The 16,310-nt window shown below is 31.8% G+C and overlaps 3 protein-coding genes across 5 annotated transcripts; all 3 read right to left on the bottom strand.

Moving 5' to 3' along the window:
* Positions 1 to 1,142: 1,142 nt before the first annotated feature.
* LOC137837040 (receptor-like protein EIX2) lies at positions 1,143 to 4,820 on the bottom strand. The gene is made up of 2 exons (XM_068645865.2): positions 1,516 to 4,820; positions 1,143 to 1,345 (listed from the first exon to the last, which is right to left on the bottom strand). Exon 1 carries the CDS (start codon positions 4,453 to 4,455, stop codon positions 1,525 to 1,527), a length of 2,931 nt encoding a protein of 976 aa, XP_068501966.1. The 5' UTR covers positions 4,456 to 4,820; the 3' UTR covers positions 1,143 to 1,345; positions 1,516 to 1,524.
* A 1,033-nt stretch (positions 4,821 to 5,853) lies between these two features.
* BLOS2 (biogenesis of lysosome organelles complex 1 subunit-like protein) lies at positions 5,854 to 7,414 on the bottom strand. 2 transcript variants are annotated; one of them, XM_068645863.2, is made up of 3 exons: positions 7,231 to 7,414; positions 6,466 to 6,646; positions 5,854 to 6,309 (listed from the first exon to the last, which is right to left on the bottom strand). In XM_068645863.2, the coding sequence occupies exons 2-3, from the start codon at positions 6,574 to 6,576 to the stop codon at positions 6,028 to 6,030; spliced, it is 393 nt and encodes a 130-aa protein (XP_068501964.1). In that variant the 5' UTR covers positions 6,577 to 6,646; positions 7,231 to 7,414; the 3' UTR covers positions 5,854 to 6,027. The 2 variants fall into 2 exon arrangements, with proteins under 2 accessions (XP_068501964.1, XP_068501965.1); XM_068645864.2 differs by having other exon boundaries at positions 6,466 to 6,767; positions 7,231 to 7,361.
* A 2,693-nt stretch (positions 7,415 to 10,107) lies between these two features.
* LOC137837049 (cyclin-dependent kinase-activating kinase assembly factor-related / CDK-activating kinase assembly factor-like protein) lies at positions 10,108 to 16,103 on the bottom strand. Of its 2 annotated transcripts, XM_090301443.1 has the most exons (7): positions 15,885 to 16,082; positions 15,412 to 15,511; positions 14,569 to 14,642; positions 14,377 to 14,480; positions 14,124 to 14,189; positions 13,282 to 13,367; positions 10,393 to 10,538 (listed from the first exon to the last, which is right to left on the bottom strand). In XM_090301443.1, exons 2-6 carry the CDS (start codon positions 15,474 to 15,476, stop codon positions 13,317 to 13,319), a joined length of 360 nt encoding a protein of 119 aa, XP_090157569.1. In that variant the 5' UTR covers positions 15,477 to 15,511; positions 15,885 to 16,082; the 3' UTR covers positions 10,393 to 10,538; positions 13,282 to 13,316. The 2 variants fall into 2 exon arrangements, with proteins under 2 accessions (XP_068502005.1, XP_090157569.1); XM_068645904.2 differs by lacking the exon at positions 13,282 to 13,367 and having other exon boundaries at positions 10,108 to 10,538; positions 15,885 to 16,103.
* Positions 16,104 to 16,310: the final 207 nt, after the last annotated feature.

Raw genomic sequence — 16,310 nt, 5'->3', positions numbered from 1 at the left:
TCTTGCAACACTTTCGTCTGATATTTATACTAAATATATACAATCTTCATAAATATGTGTCTAAAATTAGAAATACATCCAACACTTGTGAGACATCGTCTAGACTTTACTTGTGCCATTTTGGCTTAAAAAATATCGTCCAATCAACAAATTTGTGTGTAGAAATTTGAATTCATATTTCACCTAATCAATACTTGTTATGATTATGCTTATTTAATCAAGTCTCATACTTGTTCCATACTAAATGATTTTGGATAAACATAATTTTTTTTTATCTTATTTATTATCATCATATCAAGCTGATAAAAAAAAAATTGTCATCATATCAAAATATGAGTGTTATATATACGGTATATCTAATTATGACAAAATTCATCTATGCATTATCAATAAATATGATCAAATGTTTTTTTTTCTATTTTTTATTTGATAACCTAATCAAATCGAAGATCAGTTAAATCTAGGCAACCAAATGATACCAAGAAATATACCTTTTATACCTCATTTCTACATTGTACGGCAAAGTAGAATTCCAACCTTTGAGGGATAAAAACAAATAATTTTTTTATAAGAACCAAAGTTGAATTTCATTAATTTATGGAAATAAAGATATAATTAAGTCATTTTAATTAAAAATATAAATTTTAATTATCTAAGCAGGTTTTTAAAATTAACAAAGATATATATATATATATATATATATATATATATAACATTTAGTTTTGGCTGGTAGATTGATAGATTGATGTATATTCGAGTAATTTATACAAGTTCTAAATTAAAATATATGGTCATTGAATCCAAAAACATATAATTGTTGCTTGTTTAAAGATCGCAGTTTATTTTACATAAGGTGTTTTCATTGGCCAAAGAAATTCCTTGCCATGTAGACAAAATTAAGCACGTCTCCATGAACTTTTTATTTATTTGTTTAATAAAATTAATAATATTGAATAGCTTTTCTTTATTTTAAAATAATTATTTTTTTATTTAAAATAATAGCTATATAAATTTTTAATACTATTTTTACAAAATTATATATATTGAAATATCCTACTTTTTAAAATTAATTATTTATAAAAATAATAAACTATAAAATTATAAAATTAAATTTTAATATAATAAAAATAGAAATACACATACCCAATAGCACATTTAAAATATAATAATACCACATAAACTATATAGAGAGAGACACACTCATAATGTCTTAACGATGAAACAGTTTGGGAGATTAGGCACAACTAGAAACTTATTTGTGATTCCTGTGAAGTTGAAATGGAATTTATGTCTTCCTTGAAAATCAACCAAAACATTGCTTCATATCCCTCTCACCATGCTTTCCCTACCAAATATTAAAAAAATGGAATCTCAATCATTTCAAATTATAAACAAGCATTACTCAAAGGGTGCAAGTTTACTACCAGATTTCAAGCTTTTCAACAAATTTCATCGTGTACTACAAGAATTAAAAAAGGATATGGTATTATAACAAAGAGATGCCAAAATCTTTACCTTTTGGAGTCAAATTCGGAATCTTCTTTTCATTCTGGCTATAAAGACAACAACAATCACATACATCCAATCGCTTACGGTGATGAACAACTGAAAATAAGCACGTCTCCATGAACTTTTTACGATTAAAGTTCCACAAACACTACAAAATCCAACACAAAATCCCAACCCCAGACTGAGATAAAACTCAAAGCTTAAGACTTTATCCTCATTTTTTTCAACTCTTCCTCTTGGTGGAATCACATCTCCTGGGCATTGGTTTTCGAGTGGCAAGCCACAAAGCCCGATGTTCTCAACATACGAAGAGTTATCAAAGGTGTCTAGTTGGGGGCCTACAGGAACCAATCCTGTTAAGTTGTTGAAAGACAAGTTCAAGACCATGAGAAAATGCAATTGTGAAAAGCTTGATGGAATTCTACCATGAAGATGGTTTCTTGACAAGTCAAGTGATTCCAAGTTCACCAAACGACCAAAGCTGTCGGGAATGAATGCTGTAAGATTATTTCTTGAAAGATTTAAGAAGAATAAACCCACTAGTGATGTTATACTTTGCGGTATCTCTCCTGTTAAATGGTTATTAGAAATATCAATGGCTTTTAAAAATCCAAAAAATCTCCGAAATTCAGAGTTTCTTCCTTTCCATGTCAATGATAATTTATCACTAAAAAACCCAATTCCACTGTCATGAAATATTAAAGGTGCAGACGTTCCATAGAAAATGGTTTCATCTTCAAATCCATTATCTGACATAGCACTTATGTCACCGATGCATTGTGGTATTTCCCCTGTAATGTTGTTTGATGAGAGATCCAATACTTGAAGAGATAATATATTACATAGACTGGTGGGTATGCTTCCTCGGATCCTGTTACCTCGTAGACGTAATACAACCAAATGATCCAACTCTAACAATGTTTTCAATGTTTCTTCAAGATTATTATCCCCAAAATCAACGAATCTTAAGCTACTTTTACAAAGAGTCAGAGATGGAATCTCACCGGAGAAGTTATTGCTATTTAGATGCATTGCCGAAATCCTTTGTAAATTGCCCAATGACTCTGGCACTCTCCCTGATAAACTGTTATTTGCCAAATTCAGAACCTCCAAATTTTGAAATTTCTGCCAACAATTTGGAAGGGGGCCTGTGAGTGCGTTACTAGAGAGGTCAAGATAAGTTACAGACAGTGGGGATGTTTCACAAAAGGAGGATACAAACCCTCTGAACATATTATTTGAGAGAAAGAGTTCATATACTTTTGGAGGAAAAGGAGGCAATGGGCCAGACAAATTGTTGAAACTAAAATCCCATGTACTCAGAATCCCTGTTTTAATACCAGATAATGATTTTGGTAAGACTCCACTAAGTTTATTACGGGAAACATTTATGTATAACAAACTTGATGATATGTCCCCAAACCATTCAGGAAATACATCCATAATGTGGGTATTAGAGATTTGCAGAACCTGAAGTTTCCTTTGCTGTTTAAGCCACATTGGAAATTGAGGCCCCAAAATGCAGGATGATGCATACAATCCCACCAGTTGGAAAGGTGGAACCCAATCTGAATTCAAGTTAAATGAAAGAGAATTTTGACTCACATCAAGTATCTTCAATCCAGATAGTTTCAATAAATGCTCTTCACTAATGTTCCCATTCAACTCATTTGAGGAGATGGACAAAAACCAGAGATTAGAAAGTTGTCCAATAGTATATGGAAGTGTCCCACTCAATTTGTTGTGTGAAAGATCCAAAAAATGCAATGAGGAAAATTTAGTAACCTCGAATACAGGCAATGATCCACTCAAATAGTTTAAACTAAGATCCAAAGCTTTAAGACGAGGCAAGTGACCAAATGATAATGGCCCAACAATACTGGTATTTTGAAGTGATAGTCTTTCCAAGGATGAAAACATTGAAAAATCAGGAAGTGACCCATTAACAAATGAGTTGTGGTCGAGATTCAACACCTCTAAATCTTTTGCAGAACAAAATTCTGGTAAGTAATCACTGAGTTGATCAGACAATTTATTGGAACCCAGGTACAACTTCTTAAGTTGACACAAAGAGTTAAAGGACATTATTATGCTACCATCAAGTTCATTATGTGAGAGATCAAGAACTGTGAGGACTTTGCTAACATTCAACACCCATGACAGAATTGAAGAGTCAAAATTATTTCCTGATAGACTGAGGATTTGGAGGAAAGTGGAAGAATTGATGTGGGAGATTGATTTAGGATTGACTTGAGGGAGTCTACAATCATTTAAATAGAGTTCAGATAGAAAAGGGATTTTACTTATTGATGATGGCCAATCAATAACTGCACCAAGATTGTTATTTGAAAGATCAAGGTATCTCAAAGTAGAAAGGTGAGAAAGCCAATTAAGGTCACTTGCAACAAAATCATTTTTCTCAAGGTCAAGATATTGCAAATTGGAAAGATTTGACAAAGCATCTGAAACGGAATTAAGACCATTCCATGCAAGTTTTAGATGTGTCAATTGACCAAGTGAACCAATGCATTTTGGGATCTCTCCCACTAAGTCATTATGACTGAGATCTAAGAAACTGAGATGCTGCAGTTCACATATTGAAGAATCTATCCTACCTCCCAATGCTCTAGGGCCACTGAAAAATTCCATCACTGGCATTGTGTCCACAAGATAGTTTAAATCTTCAACTTTTGTAAAATTTGAAAATGTGAGATGAAGTGAGGTTACATGACCTGTTAAATTATTGCATGAAACTCCTTTCCATTTGCAACAATCATCACCGTTCCAGGAGGATAGAAGCTCCGTTTCATGAACAAAACCTTCCTTCAACTTGAGAAGAGCTTGCTTCTCTATCTCCGCACACATCTCTGCATGGAAACTTGCATGAGATAAAAAGATGCATAAAATGGTTGCCACACAAAAGTGATAGAGTCTGCTACTAAACATGGTGATGAGCTCTAACTTTTGTTGAAATGTTTTGGGATATCAAATGTGAAGAATGTAAGAAGGAAATATGAAGTGAAAAGTAGCGAGGGCAAGAGATTTATAGACAGCAATGAGAAAAAGATGACAAGAAGTCAGTGAAAAATGGTGATTCACGTGTAAGTTCTCTCCATATTCCTAGTATTTTCCAAATCTGCTTTATTAGTATAGTCACCTAAACTTGAGCTGAGGGACAAGACTTTTCTGCAATACAAAAGCAAAAAGCTGACAAAAACTTCCATATTCATGGCTACAATTCACACTTCTTTTCTTGAGAGGGTGGCTCTCGGCTCGGATTCAACCCTACCCACAGATACTTACTACATGCTCACTGCTATTATTGTTGTTAATAAATTTTATTGAAATATATTAAAAATAAATTAAATAATCAAAATAAAGTTATTGGTGAAATATCGATGAATTGTTTAGAATATAATTTATATATTTTTAATTTAAACTAAAGAAATTGAAGTTGTTTTTAAAAGGATTGTTTTCATGGTGCAGCTTGTTTAAATTTATCTTTTAAAGAAACCAAATCTACCTATATCAATATTTTCTTATGTAATTTCATTTGAATTATATTTTAAAATTATTATTTTTATCTAAGTTTATATTTTAAAGAATTGTTTTCGAATAATTTTATTAAACATTAGAAGGTAAAAATAAAAATATCTGCAAGTATCTAACCGTGGATATAAAAAAATCATAAGTTTTTTTCAATGAAAGTAGGAGGATGAATAATAGAAGATAATTTTTTAAAAATGGATAACACCTATACAGGAATGTGTATAGGAAATTGCTTCCTGCACCCCCCAATGTGGAAGTTACTGAAATGATTGTGATTCTAACACAACTTAGACCACTATAAGAATTACATAAATTTCATTTCCCACAATTTCATTCGTCTTTCATACATCTACCTAAATTTACTTAGCCTTAAAATTGATTTTGAGCTATAATTTCATTATAAAATTTAGTAGCTTTTCTATAAGAAAAAACAAAGGTTCAAAATGGGATCAACCTTACATCACAAAAGTTCACAACAAAGTTTTGAATCAAAAGTTTACAAATATTGGTGAGTTCATTATAATCTAAGAGATTTAATAATGTGATGTGAATTTTGTTTTTGTCAATCTACATATGTTAGTTTATTCATCATCTAAGAGTTTATAACTATTTTTGCAAGGATGATCACTAGTGGAGGAACAAAAAAGATGAAAGATTGCAATACATGCTTTAATTAACCATTGTACAATGTTGGTCTTGTGTTTACATATGGAAAGTAAGATTGATATTTAAACATGATTTTCTTGATGTATTTAATTATATATTCTGTTGGATGCTAGTGTTCGGATCTTTGAATGAGTTTAAGAAAGAGAAAGATTATTGAATACATAAATCATGGTAGGCCTTTCAAAACATTTTGTTTTGACAAAGGTGAACATATGAAATCTACAAGATTGTAAATCTAGCAATTCATTCACTTGAGACTAGGAAACAATTTAAATGTTAATAACGAAAAGTAAAAGTTTTACATTATTGTTGATTAGGAAGATGGACTTTGGGTAGGTACACAGATTGCACTTTTGATTCCAACAAAGCGACATACTTGTCAAGCATAGACACCACAGCTTCAAACTCAGTCACCTGCTTCTCTATGTTATCAATCTGCTCAACATATTCATTGAAGTTACCACTCTTGCATTTCAACTGCTCCACAAAAACCCTCAACCCTGAAGCCAAGTCACCAAACCCTTTGTACTCTTCTCCCACCCTTACATTCATCTTCTCCAACAGCTCTAGGTGATTATTTGTCCCCTAACATAAAATCTCATCACACTATAACGAAACAAGTAAATAAAAATCACAATAAACTTTTCAAACAACGATACATTTCAATTCACCAAGTGTTTCATTGAGAACATATGAAAAATAGGATGTCAGAGGGAAGGAAGAAAGAATTTGGAGTTTCACCTGAAGCTCGGATTTGATCATGGTGGAAATGCTACAGAATAGATCATCGAGTGATTCAGCAAGTTGATCTTGCTTCCCATCTTGAGGTTCTTCTTTCTTCATGTTATCCATAGTTGGAGAGCATATATTTGACCAATTGACAAGCCGACAATCAAACCAAGAGTTGGTTTTGAGGTCCAAACTGCAGTAATTTGAAAACAACAACAACCCAATGTAATTGCAAGCTCAGAAATCGAACACTAACAATCTTCTCATAAATTGGATGAAGAGTTTCCATACTGCACCAAAACCCCATTCTGCTTCTAAAAATTTAACAGAATAAAGGGATCAAAACATATAACATCATATCATATAACGCACAATTCATTCACTAATAGATAATTGCAATTCAAACAAATTAATAGCGACGATTTAGGGTAGTGGCCTATGCAGTTCTGCTAAAATACTCTTTAAACGCTAAGATAGAGAATTGAAATCCAACATTCAGCTACGGACACTCTCGCAATTCACACAAACACCAATGCTAAAGTCTGAGCCCGATTCAGGAAGTGAAACCCGATCAATTGACTAGAAATTGTTAATTTAGTTCAACACAGAAGCGTAAGAAATACACAGAGCAATCTCTCAATAACCAGCTAAAATCGACTTGGAGTTGCCATTATTTGAATCGAAAATTGCGAATCAAATCCGATTCGAAAGAAATATGAGCGATTGAAAAAAACAACGATACCGGATTTAAGAAACGAACTACTGAAAAACCTTTACCTTCTACGACGCTGTTTGATAAATTGTTGTTACGCGGTGCGCGAAGAACACACACTTCACACCACCCTTAATTTTAACAGATCTTCTAAACATAGGGAGAATCTCCAGAATGTGTGACACGCCGATGAAATACGATCTGGTACCGTTAGATATATTTATATATTATAATAAACGGTTGTGATATTATTACACCTGCAACTGGTTTGGTGAAATGTATAGAGGGTTCCATGTTATCCTTTGTTTTTGTTACGAGAAAGAAAATCAATTTTTGAAGTTTTAAATATTTATTAATATTTTTTAAATAACTCAAATTTAAAAAATTGAATTAAATGGTAAATTATTTAAAATCATTTCTGATAAAATCAAATAGTGCAAATTCTTCTTCTATGCATTTTGCTCTGCTCACCACACTAATGCTAGGGTTCTTTTATAGAAAATAAAAATCTATAATTTTTTATTAAAGTACAAGTTGTTTTACTTATCATTCTCATATTTGTTCTTTTTCCACTTAATTCTATCAATGGATAGAAGTATATATTTATCATTAAAAAGGTTGCCATGAATTATTCTAAAAAAAAATATTCTATTTATATCTTAACATTTATTATCTCAAATTTATTTTCACTACTAAACAATGGTAAGTGAAATCAAGCATTAACGAAAGTGTTGATGTTTCTGAATTTTAGAGTTTATTTTTTTCCATGCCTAAATAATTTTTCGATCCCTACTTCCTTCTTCAATTTTTTCTTTTATAGATAATTTTTTTCTTCATCCAAAAATTTCTTCATTTTTCTTTTTTAACCGACTAGGATCATGGATGAAAACTACTTTTCTTCTTTCATAGTTGATTCAATCCTTTTTTTTTTCGTTATTATTGCATTTAAACAATAAAGAAAATCATGTTTTTGTATTTCTGCTTTTTTAAACAAGATATTGGGATTGATATTATTTTGTTTTGAGAATATATTGATCGCCTAACCTTCGTTTCCTTGTGTTGTTCATCATCGACCTTTGTCTACTCATGTCCTAGGTTTTATTCGAATAAGGGTTTTTAAGTCTCGGACCTCCTTAATACCGACCAGGGACAGGATAACATAGAAAGTAATTGTGTTTGCAAATGATCAAAATCACGAAGGTGTATACTACATAAATTATGATACTTCTAAACCAATCTACAACAAGTTCTTCCACAAACCTCAACATATCACTTCTACCGTAATAATAGTTTACTTCGACGACTATATCATTATGTCCTTACTTACAAATGTTGTAACCTTAGAATGAAGTCCATTTAGTACTGGTTCGGAGTTTAGGGTTTAGTCTTTCTCTCAATTGTTTCACAAAGTCACTCAAGTACTAAACTATGAAAATTGTAAAAAAGTGACAAAAATCAACTACCAACATTGGATTCAAATTGCAAATAAAAAAATTATTCATGACGCAATAGAAATCAAAACTAACATTAATGTCACACATTTAATAAAAAAAAATACAAGCTCTTCACCAAAGTTTAGAATGTGAAGAATCACGAGACAAGATTAAATTACTTATCCAAATAAAAAATTTATAAAGATTGACACTTAAAAAACTTAAGAAGATGATTTATGACTTAAAAAAGAAGATAAAAAATTTATAAAGATTGACTTAAGAAGATGATTTATGACTTAGAAAGGAAGATGTTTCGTGACTTAAAAGACAATATACATTGACAAACACACGATAAAAAGGTCAATATTTATAAATATAATTTCAATCATATTTTCAAATTTCTTTAAATTTTTCAAATTACATTTTTGTTATTTCAATTTCATTTTTTTATATGTATCTTTTACTTTAAGAAAACGTTAATTGATATAGTCTTATATTTTAGTATTCTGTATGTTAAATAATTATTTTATGCAACTTAAATGAATAATAGTATACCAGACTCAAAGATTCAAAATGTTGCCAAATACTAAACATAGTCAACTATAACTTTTTGGTTATCTAAGTTTTTAATTTAGGAATCTAAAAATCTATAAATAAATAACAATGTCAAAAAGAGTATCTTCTTATAAGTTGACGTCTCAAAAGATCAAACTTAAATTCTCAAAGACCTCACTCTTTTCATTTGGAAAGAACAATACTTGCTCGTAAGAATAATTTTCAAAATCATTAAAGTTTAAGAATTTTTTTCATATAAATCATCAATAGATATATTGAAACAATTTGATTAAATTAATTTTCCTTTCATAGTAAATACATTACTTTTATTTCGCATATTCGTGTAATTTTTTTTCTATTTGTAGAGATTGAAGAGTAGTTTATAACAATCCAGTCATCATATTCAATCAACAAAGTTGAATCTGTTAACATTTATCTTATTACTTAAAGAGAAACTATAAATAAAATAATTAATAATATATACAGATTTTCTTTTTCACATCTAATAACATTTTATAGTTATAATACAAAATTCACAATAAAAAATATTAATATAAAAAATAAAGCATAATGAAGCAACTGAGGAACTAGAAAAAAAAAAACTATTATATCTTGTACTTTTTTTATTTGATAAATGAGTCACCTTAATTTCTAACTCATTAGCTTTAGAGGTCCCAACTTAGGTGTGGTTTAATAGGTTTCTATACATAGTAATACAGTCTAATATGAATAGTAGAATAAAAAAAAAGATAAATATATATATTCGTAATTAAAAATTAAAATTTTTAAAAATAATATATTTATTTACATCATTTTATATTTTTCAGCTACATTAACATATATATAACATCTATATATACCAAATTACTTACCATATGATAAGCCAAGTTAATTCAACGTTTTAGTTTTCAACAAACCTTGCAGCTAGTTCTTGCCGATCATAGCCAATGCCTCTTGAAATATAATGAATTATTGTTTGACGAAACAAAAATGCAACAAATCTTACATTCTACACCATATACATCAAAATATCCATGCAAACAAATAGCTTTCATGACACTGGAATTAGCATGAACACCAATTGGCATGTCCTACCTTATATGGATATTATTATTATTGTCTCAACAAACCCACAGGCTTCCAAGGGCTTCTTCATGTGCCCGTTTCCTACTTATTTCTACACTCCATCCTCCAGCTCTTGCTCCTCTCTCAGCTTGTAGCCTCTTTGCTTCCTTTTCATCACCTGCAAATCCCAGCATGTCACCTCCCAGTGGTAAAGGTTGTGGAGCCATACCTGTGGGTCTAGGCTGTCCTCCTGCAAATGTAGGTGCATACTGTCCCTGAGGAACAGCACCAAATCCTGTTTGAGAATTTTGGTTTGTGGCCTGCATCAAGAGTATAGAGAGTTGTTAGTAGGATATTAAATATACTACTAGAAGCGTCCTAATAACTATCAGGATCTTAAATGTAATAGTAGAAGTTCATAGAAGTTGTAGAAGATTCTAAAGATCTCTTTGGAATAATTACTTTAGGTTTAGAGTTCTCTATATATCAAGACTGGTGTACTATTTCAATTAATTCAATTGAATAAAAAAAAATCTTCTTTCATTCAAATTATTGCCTTTCAAGTTAGTAGAGCTCCCGATCTTGGGAACATTTCTTCTTTACCATTTTAGATACTATTCTTTTTAGGGTTGCTTGAAGTGCACCCATTTCCTTTGATTATTGGGCTTGCCTAAAGTGCACCCAACTAGTGGTTCTATCACCACCCACAGCCATCATTGCTGCAAGATCTGTCACCAGCACCAGAGTATTTTTTTTTTTGTCTTACTATTTCAATTTACTGAGGGAGACTAAGAAATCCATATTATTTATCTTAGCATCGCAACTCCACTAAGCAATGCTGATTTTCCTTCATCCTCTTCAATTGAAGATGAAATGTCTGCATTACGTGCTGACATTGAACATCTAAAATCTCTCTTGAAGTCTATCGGTAAACCACCTTCTGGTACTCACTCTCTAACCATGACTAGTAAGAACTCCAATTCCTCTTTTAATGTTTCAAAAATCTTATATAAGGACTCTGGGGTTTTAGACTCTAGTGCTATAGACCATATATGACCCCTCACTCATCTCTTCTAACATCATGTTTCCCTTATTGGTAATCACATTATTATTGTCAATGGGACTTGTATCACAATAGCTAGACATGGTAATATTTCTCTTATGTCATCTCTCAACCTTAAAGATGTCCTCAATATTCCAAAACATTCTAATAACCTCATTTACGTTCAAAAACTTACTCATGACCTAAACCGTTCTGGAACCTTCTTTCCCACTCATTCTGTTTTTCAAACACTTGTCACGGGGAAGACGATTGGAACTGTTAAGGAACAAGGAAGGTTGTACAGCTTTAACAACTTGGGAACTAAGAATAGAATCAATAGACAAGCACCTAAGGAATCGGTCTTGTACCAAGTATCCCATTTCTTATTTTGTGACCACTAAACACCTTTCTACGCAACACCAGGGTTTCCTTTCTGCCATTGATGCAATTAGAGTCCCTACATCAGTTCAAGAAGCATTGAAGGATGAGGATTGGGTTCAAGCCAAGAAATGAATAGATGTGTGCCTTAGAAAAGAACTAGACATGGGAAATTGTTGACAAGCCACAGAAGAAAAATGCAGTCAAATGCAGATGAGTTTATAATGCAAAATATAAAAATGATGACTCATTAGACCGTTACAAAGCAAGGTTAGTTGCTAAAGGATATACTTGAACTTATGGTGTTGATTATGAAGAAAAATTTGCTCTAGTGGCAAAGACGAATAATATTAGAATCATTCTCTCATTATCAGCCTATTTTGGTTGGGAATTACTACAATTTGATGTGAAAAATGCTTTCCTGCATGGACAATTAGAGGAAGAAGTCTACAGGGAAATCTCTCCATGTTTTAGGTCTTCAGAAGAAGGGAATAAAGTGTACAGGTTGAAGAAAGCCTTGTACAGACTCAAGCAGTCTCCCCGTGCTTGGTTTGGTCAACTCACTTAGGTTATTATCTCCTTAGGGTATCGACAAAATCAAGGTGCCATACCCTGTTCATCAAGCATTCCCCGTAAGGTAAACTCACTTTACTCTAGGTCTATGTTGATGATATGATTGTTGCAGGAGAAGATGAACATGAGAAACAAATCTTGAAAGAAAAGCTTGCTACTAAGCTTGAAATGAGTGTAGTTAGTCAATTTATGCATGATCCAAGGGAGAGACACTTACAAGTTGTGAACATAATCCTTCAATATTTGAAAACAAGTCCAGGAAAGGGATTATTGTACAAGAGGAATGAAAATTTAAGAATGGAAGTATATACTGATGCGGATTATGCATGGTCTATCACAGATAGGAAATCCACCTAAGAATATTGCATGTTATTGGGTGGAAATTTGGTGACTTGGAGAAGCAAGAAACAAAATGTTGTTGCTAGGTATAGATAGTACAGAGGCTGAATTCCGAGCTATGGCACATGGGGTGTGTGAATTGTAATCGTTGAGAATTATTCTGAAAGATCTTAAAGTGGCATGTGAAGAGTTTATGATTCTTCATTGTCAAAATAAGTCAGCTATTAGCATTGCTCACAATCTAGTTCTACGTATAGGACCAAGCTTATAGAGATAGATCAGCACTTTAGTAACGAGGAAAAGGATAGTGGCCTTATCACTACTTCTTATGACCCATCTAGGCTTAAGTTAGCAGACTTGTTTACAAAAGGTCTTTCCATTGAATGATTTGATAGATATCCATTCACTAGCCTAGGGGAGTGTTGTTAGTAGGATATTAAATATACTACTAGATGTTGTTAGAAGCTGTATATTTTAGAGATCTCTTTGTAATAATTACTTTAGGATTCAAGTTCTCTACATATAGAGGCTGGTGTATGTTAGGCTGTCTGGGAACCTAACAGTGTACTATTTCAATTGAATAAAAAAAATCTTTCATTCAGATTATTCCTTTCAAGTTAGAGAATAGAGTAAGTTAGGTGTGTTCTTAAAACTGTTGAAATCCAGTTGAAAGGACAATTTCCACTTTTCAATGCAAAAGTGTTAAGGCGAGAGTGTTAGATGAGGTTTACCTTCAACATAGCTGCAACACAACACTTTTGAAATCTCACATATTAATATTAAATTTCGCAAATGTGCTCCATGATTGTGTAGCAAACTAGATATTGGAACAAAACAGAGAAAACACTTTAACGTGCAAATCATATTGGCTAATTCAAACATAGTTAACCAAAATAAAACTGCTAAAAGAAAGAAAAGGCTTCAAGCAAAAGTTTTACTGGTATTGAAGGCCACAGTGATAAAAAATTTAATTATACTGGTTATTATAAAAGTTTCAAATTAAAAATCTCACAGCTGGGGTATGCTAGCAAACCACAATAATAATATATGTTATCGTTATACACACTTGCATCTACAATGAATCCAAATTTTCACAGTTGCTTCATATATAGACACGAGCAACCCATCAACCATTAAATGTCCTAGAGTTTTTTATGTAACTGTTGGCCAATTTATGCCCCAGAGCTTGTTATGTAGTGATAATTTGGCTCATTTTATCTTTTTTAACAACCATATGTTTTTCTTTTTAAGGGAATCTGATTGTGTTGTATGGGATTTCGAGGATTCATACTTTTTTCCTGTCAAATGTGGATCAAAAAGACACCAAATGCTGACTTAAGGAAACACAAACAACAATTTTCACAAATGAAACAGAGGAAGTAGTTGTATTAAGAATCAGTTAGTGCAAATATATATATATATACACACACACACACACACACACACACATATATATAGAGGAAGTAACATGATAAAACTAAAGCCCAATCCCATATAACAGTCTAAGCTAAAGAAAGTTTGAATACTGTGCCAAAAAGCAATACTAATCAATTTATAGAAGTTCAATGCTCACCACATCGTTATCAGTTAGTGCAGGTTGTCCCTTACTTGCTGTCAGAGCTGCAGCCAACTCTTCAGCCTGATTAAGTAATATCACATTAACAACATATTAAAAATAATGACAGGAAACTATACTTGCATAACAAACTTAAATTGCACTCTTTTTGTGATTGAGGAAAAGATTCGTATGATTCTACATTTTACTGAGATGTATAAAGAGCATGTATGAAAGAGACCATAAATGAAGAGTCTAATCTTAAATGTACCTTCCGAGCTCGATTAATCATTATTTGTTCTGCATTTTCTTCCTGGTATTTAGCAATTTTTTCTTCAATGGTTGAAACATCTATTCCTTCAATCAAGTTAAATGCTGCAATGGGGAAAAAGTGCGAAAAATCATGAAAAGAAAGCAAAAGTTATCAAGTGAAACAGATGTTAACAAGACAATAGAAGCTTACTCATGTCCTCTACTTCCTCCAAGTAATCATTATATTCTTTCAAAGATGGGAAATCATCTTCACGTTTATTAAATCTATAAATTTAGAGTTTAGTTAGCACAATTAGACAATTGAATGAATTTGAATTAAAATGGCCAAACACAGTAAGAATTAAAATGCTGAATATAGTGCCATAACAAGATCATGATACTTATTTCTATAGTACAAAATATGTGTAATTTAGTATATCTATTCATTAAGACCTCTAAATATGATTGAGAAAATAAGTTAGAAGGCATGGCTCTCGAAACAAAAAAAAAAACTCTACATTTCATGCCAATATCCCAGCTCTTCATTTCCAAGACACAAAACCAACCAAAGTAACCAAGCATATGGTCCTATGCCCTGCACAATTGGACCCTTCAGCAATGAGTAAACACATTCTGCAAATTTGTATAGGTTTTTCTATTTGAATTGATTAATTTAATTGGAATTTTTTTATGTGAAAATTGGTGGGGAATCAGTGCAGCATATTATAACATGAAATAAAGAAAGAAACGAAAGCAATAACTAATGCAATACTACCTACCAATAAATGACATTATTCTAATATACGCTATATCAACTTCTCCAACAACTGCAACTTCAATATTTTTCATAAGAAAGTAACAATTTACCGTGAAAATTCTGCAGAAATATTTTAGTCTAAATTAAATGTGTTTGCATTATTTTCGTTCTACAGGATGAAAACCAAAGAGACACATCACATCCGATGCATTATTAATTTCGCATGTCAGATATACTAAACAAGCAAAGAACAATCATTACAATGCAATAGAAGATAAATAAAAAGAAAACAATTACATGCTACAAATCCTCCTCCTGATGGCTATCTCCTTGTTGTGGGGATTTGTACTAGAGACCACCATACCGTTAATGTGAACTTCTTCTGTGAATACCTTTCCTGTTTACGAAACAATTAAGTATTGTGAATGCAACGAAAATAATCAAGATATAAAAATCTAGGTAACAAAGGCCTCAACAAAACGGAGAGCACAATACATTGAGTTCTAAGTTCAATATTCAATATCCAGAACAATTGTGCTGATAACATGTAATTTCAAAGGGATGGTGGAACATAAACAAGATGGATCACAAACTCACGACCACTGACCTAAGTAAGTTGTGTCATTAACAACAAGGACGCTAGACTCGCACACAAAATGGGAAAACGAAATTAAAATTAAACAACTGGAACTCAAATCATCCCAACTAGGGCAAATAAATAATCCATGTTTATTGGGGAATTACAGAAACAGACCGATAAGGTAACAAACCTAGAGAATAGGACTCGGCGCGACGGAGGGAGGGCGGCGGAGGCGAAATGCGGCGGAGGGAGAAGAGATGATTAGATCTTGCGAAATCGCCACTTAGCCATCTACCACATTAAACCCTCCAATTTTTCTCCCAGATAAACCTTTTCTTCAAAAAGTTTTCCCAACCCAGATTTTTACCCAATTCACCTCTTTCTTTTTTTTCAACTACATTTAAAACTCGCTTAACTTCAAGTACACTTCCAATTTTTAGAATCCATCATTAATGTGTACAATGAAAAATAATTTAATTTAATTCACATTAAGAAAGTACTAGCACATTTTTTAATTTATATTTTGATATAAAGTTATTCAGAATTTAAAACATTTTATAATGTTATTATTATTATTATCAAAATGTATTTATAAAGTAATTATTGATGTTGAATC

The sequence above is a fragment of the Phaseolus vulgaris genome, chromosome 4, assembly GCF_051622355.1.
Source record: "Phaseolus vulgaris cultivar YP4 chromosome 4, ASM5162235v1, whole genome shotgun sequence".
NCBI classification, from domain to species: Eukaryota; Viridiplantae; Streptophyta; class Magnoliopsida; order Fabales; family Fabaceae; genus Phaseolus; species Phaseolus vulgaris.
This window is presented reverse-complemented; position numbering and strand designations above follow the sequence as displayed.

Excerpts from the sequence above, each read along its gene's own strand:
- LOC137837040 (XM_068645865.2), bottom strand. The coding sequence starts at position 4,455 with ATGTTTAGTAGCAGACTCTATCACTTTTGTGTGGCAACCATTTTATGC.
- BLOS2 (XM_068645863.2), bottom strand. The coding sequence starts at position 6,576 with ATGGATAACATGAAGAAAGAAGAACCTCAAGATGGGAAGCAAGATCAA. Across the intron at positions 6,310-6,465 it reads TGATCAAATCCGAGCTTCAG|GGGACAAATAATCACCTAGA; the intron begins GTGAAACTCCAA and ends ATTTTATGTTAG.
- LOC137837049 (XM_068645904.2), bottom strand. The coding sequence starts at position 15,476 with ATGGTGGTCTCTAGTACAAATCCCCACAACAAGGAGATAGCCATCAGG. Across the intron at positions 14,643-15,411 it reads AGGAGGAGGATTTGTAGCAT|ATTTAATAAACGTGAAGATG; the intron begins GTAATTGTTTTC and ends CTAAATTTATAG. Across the intron at positions 14,190-14,376 it reads TGATTAATCGAGCTCGGAAG|GCTGAAGAGTTGGCTGCAGC; the intron begins GTACATTTAAGA and ends TTACTTAATCAG.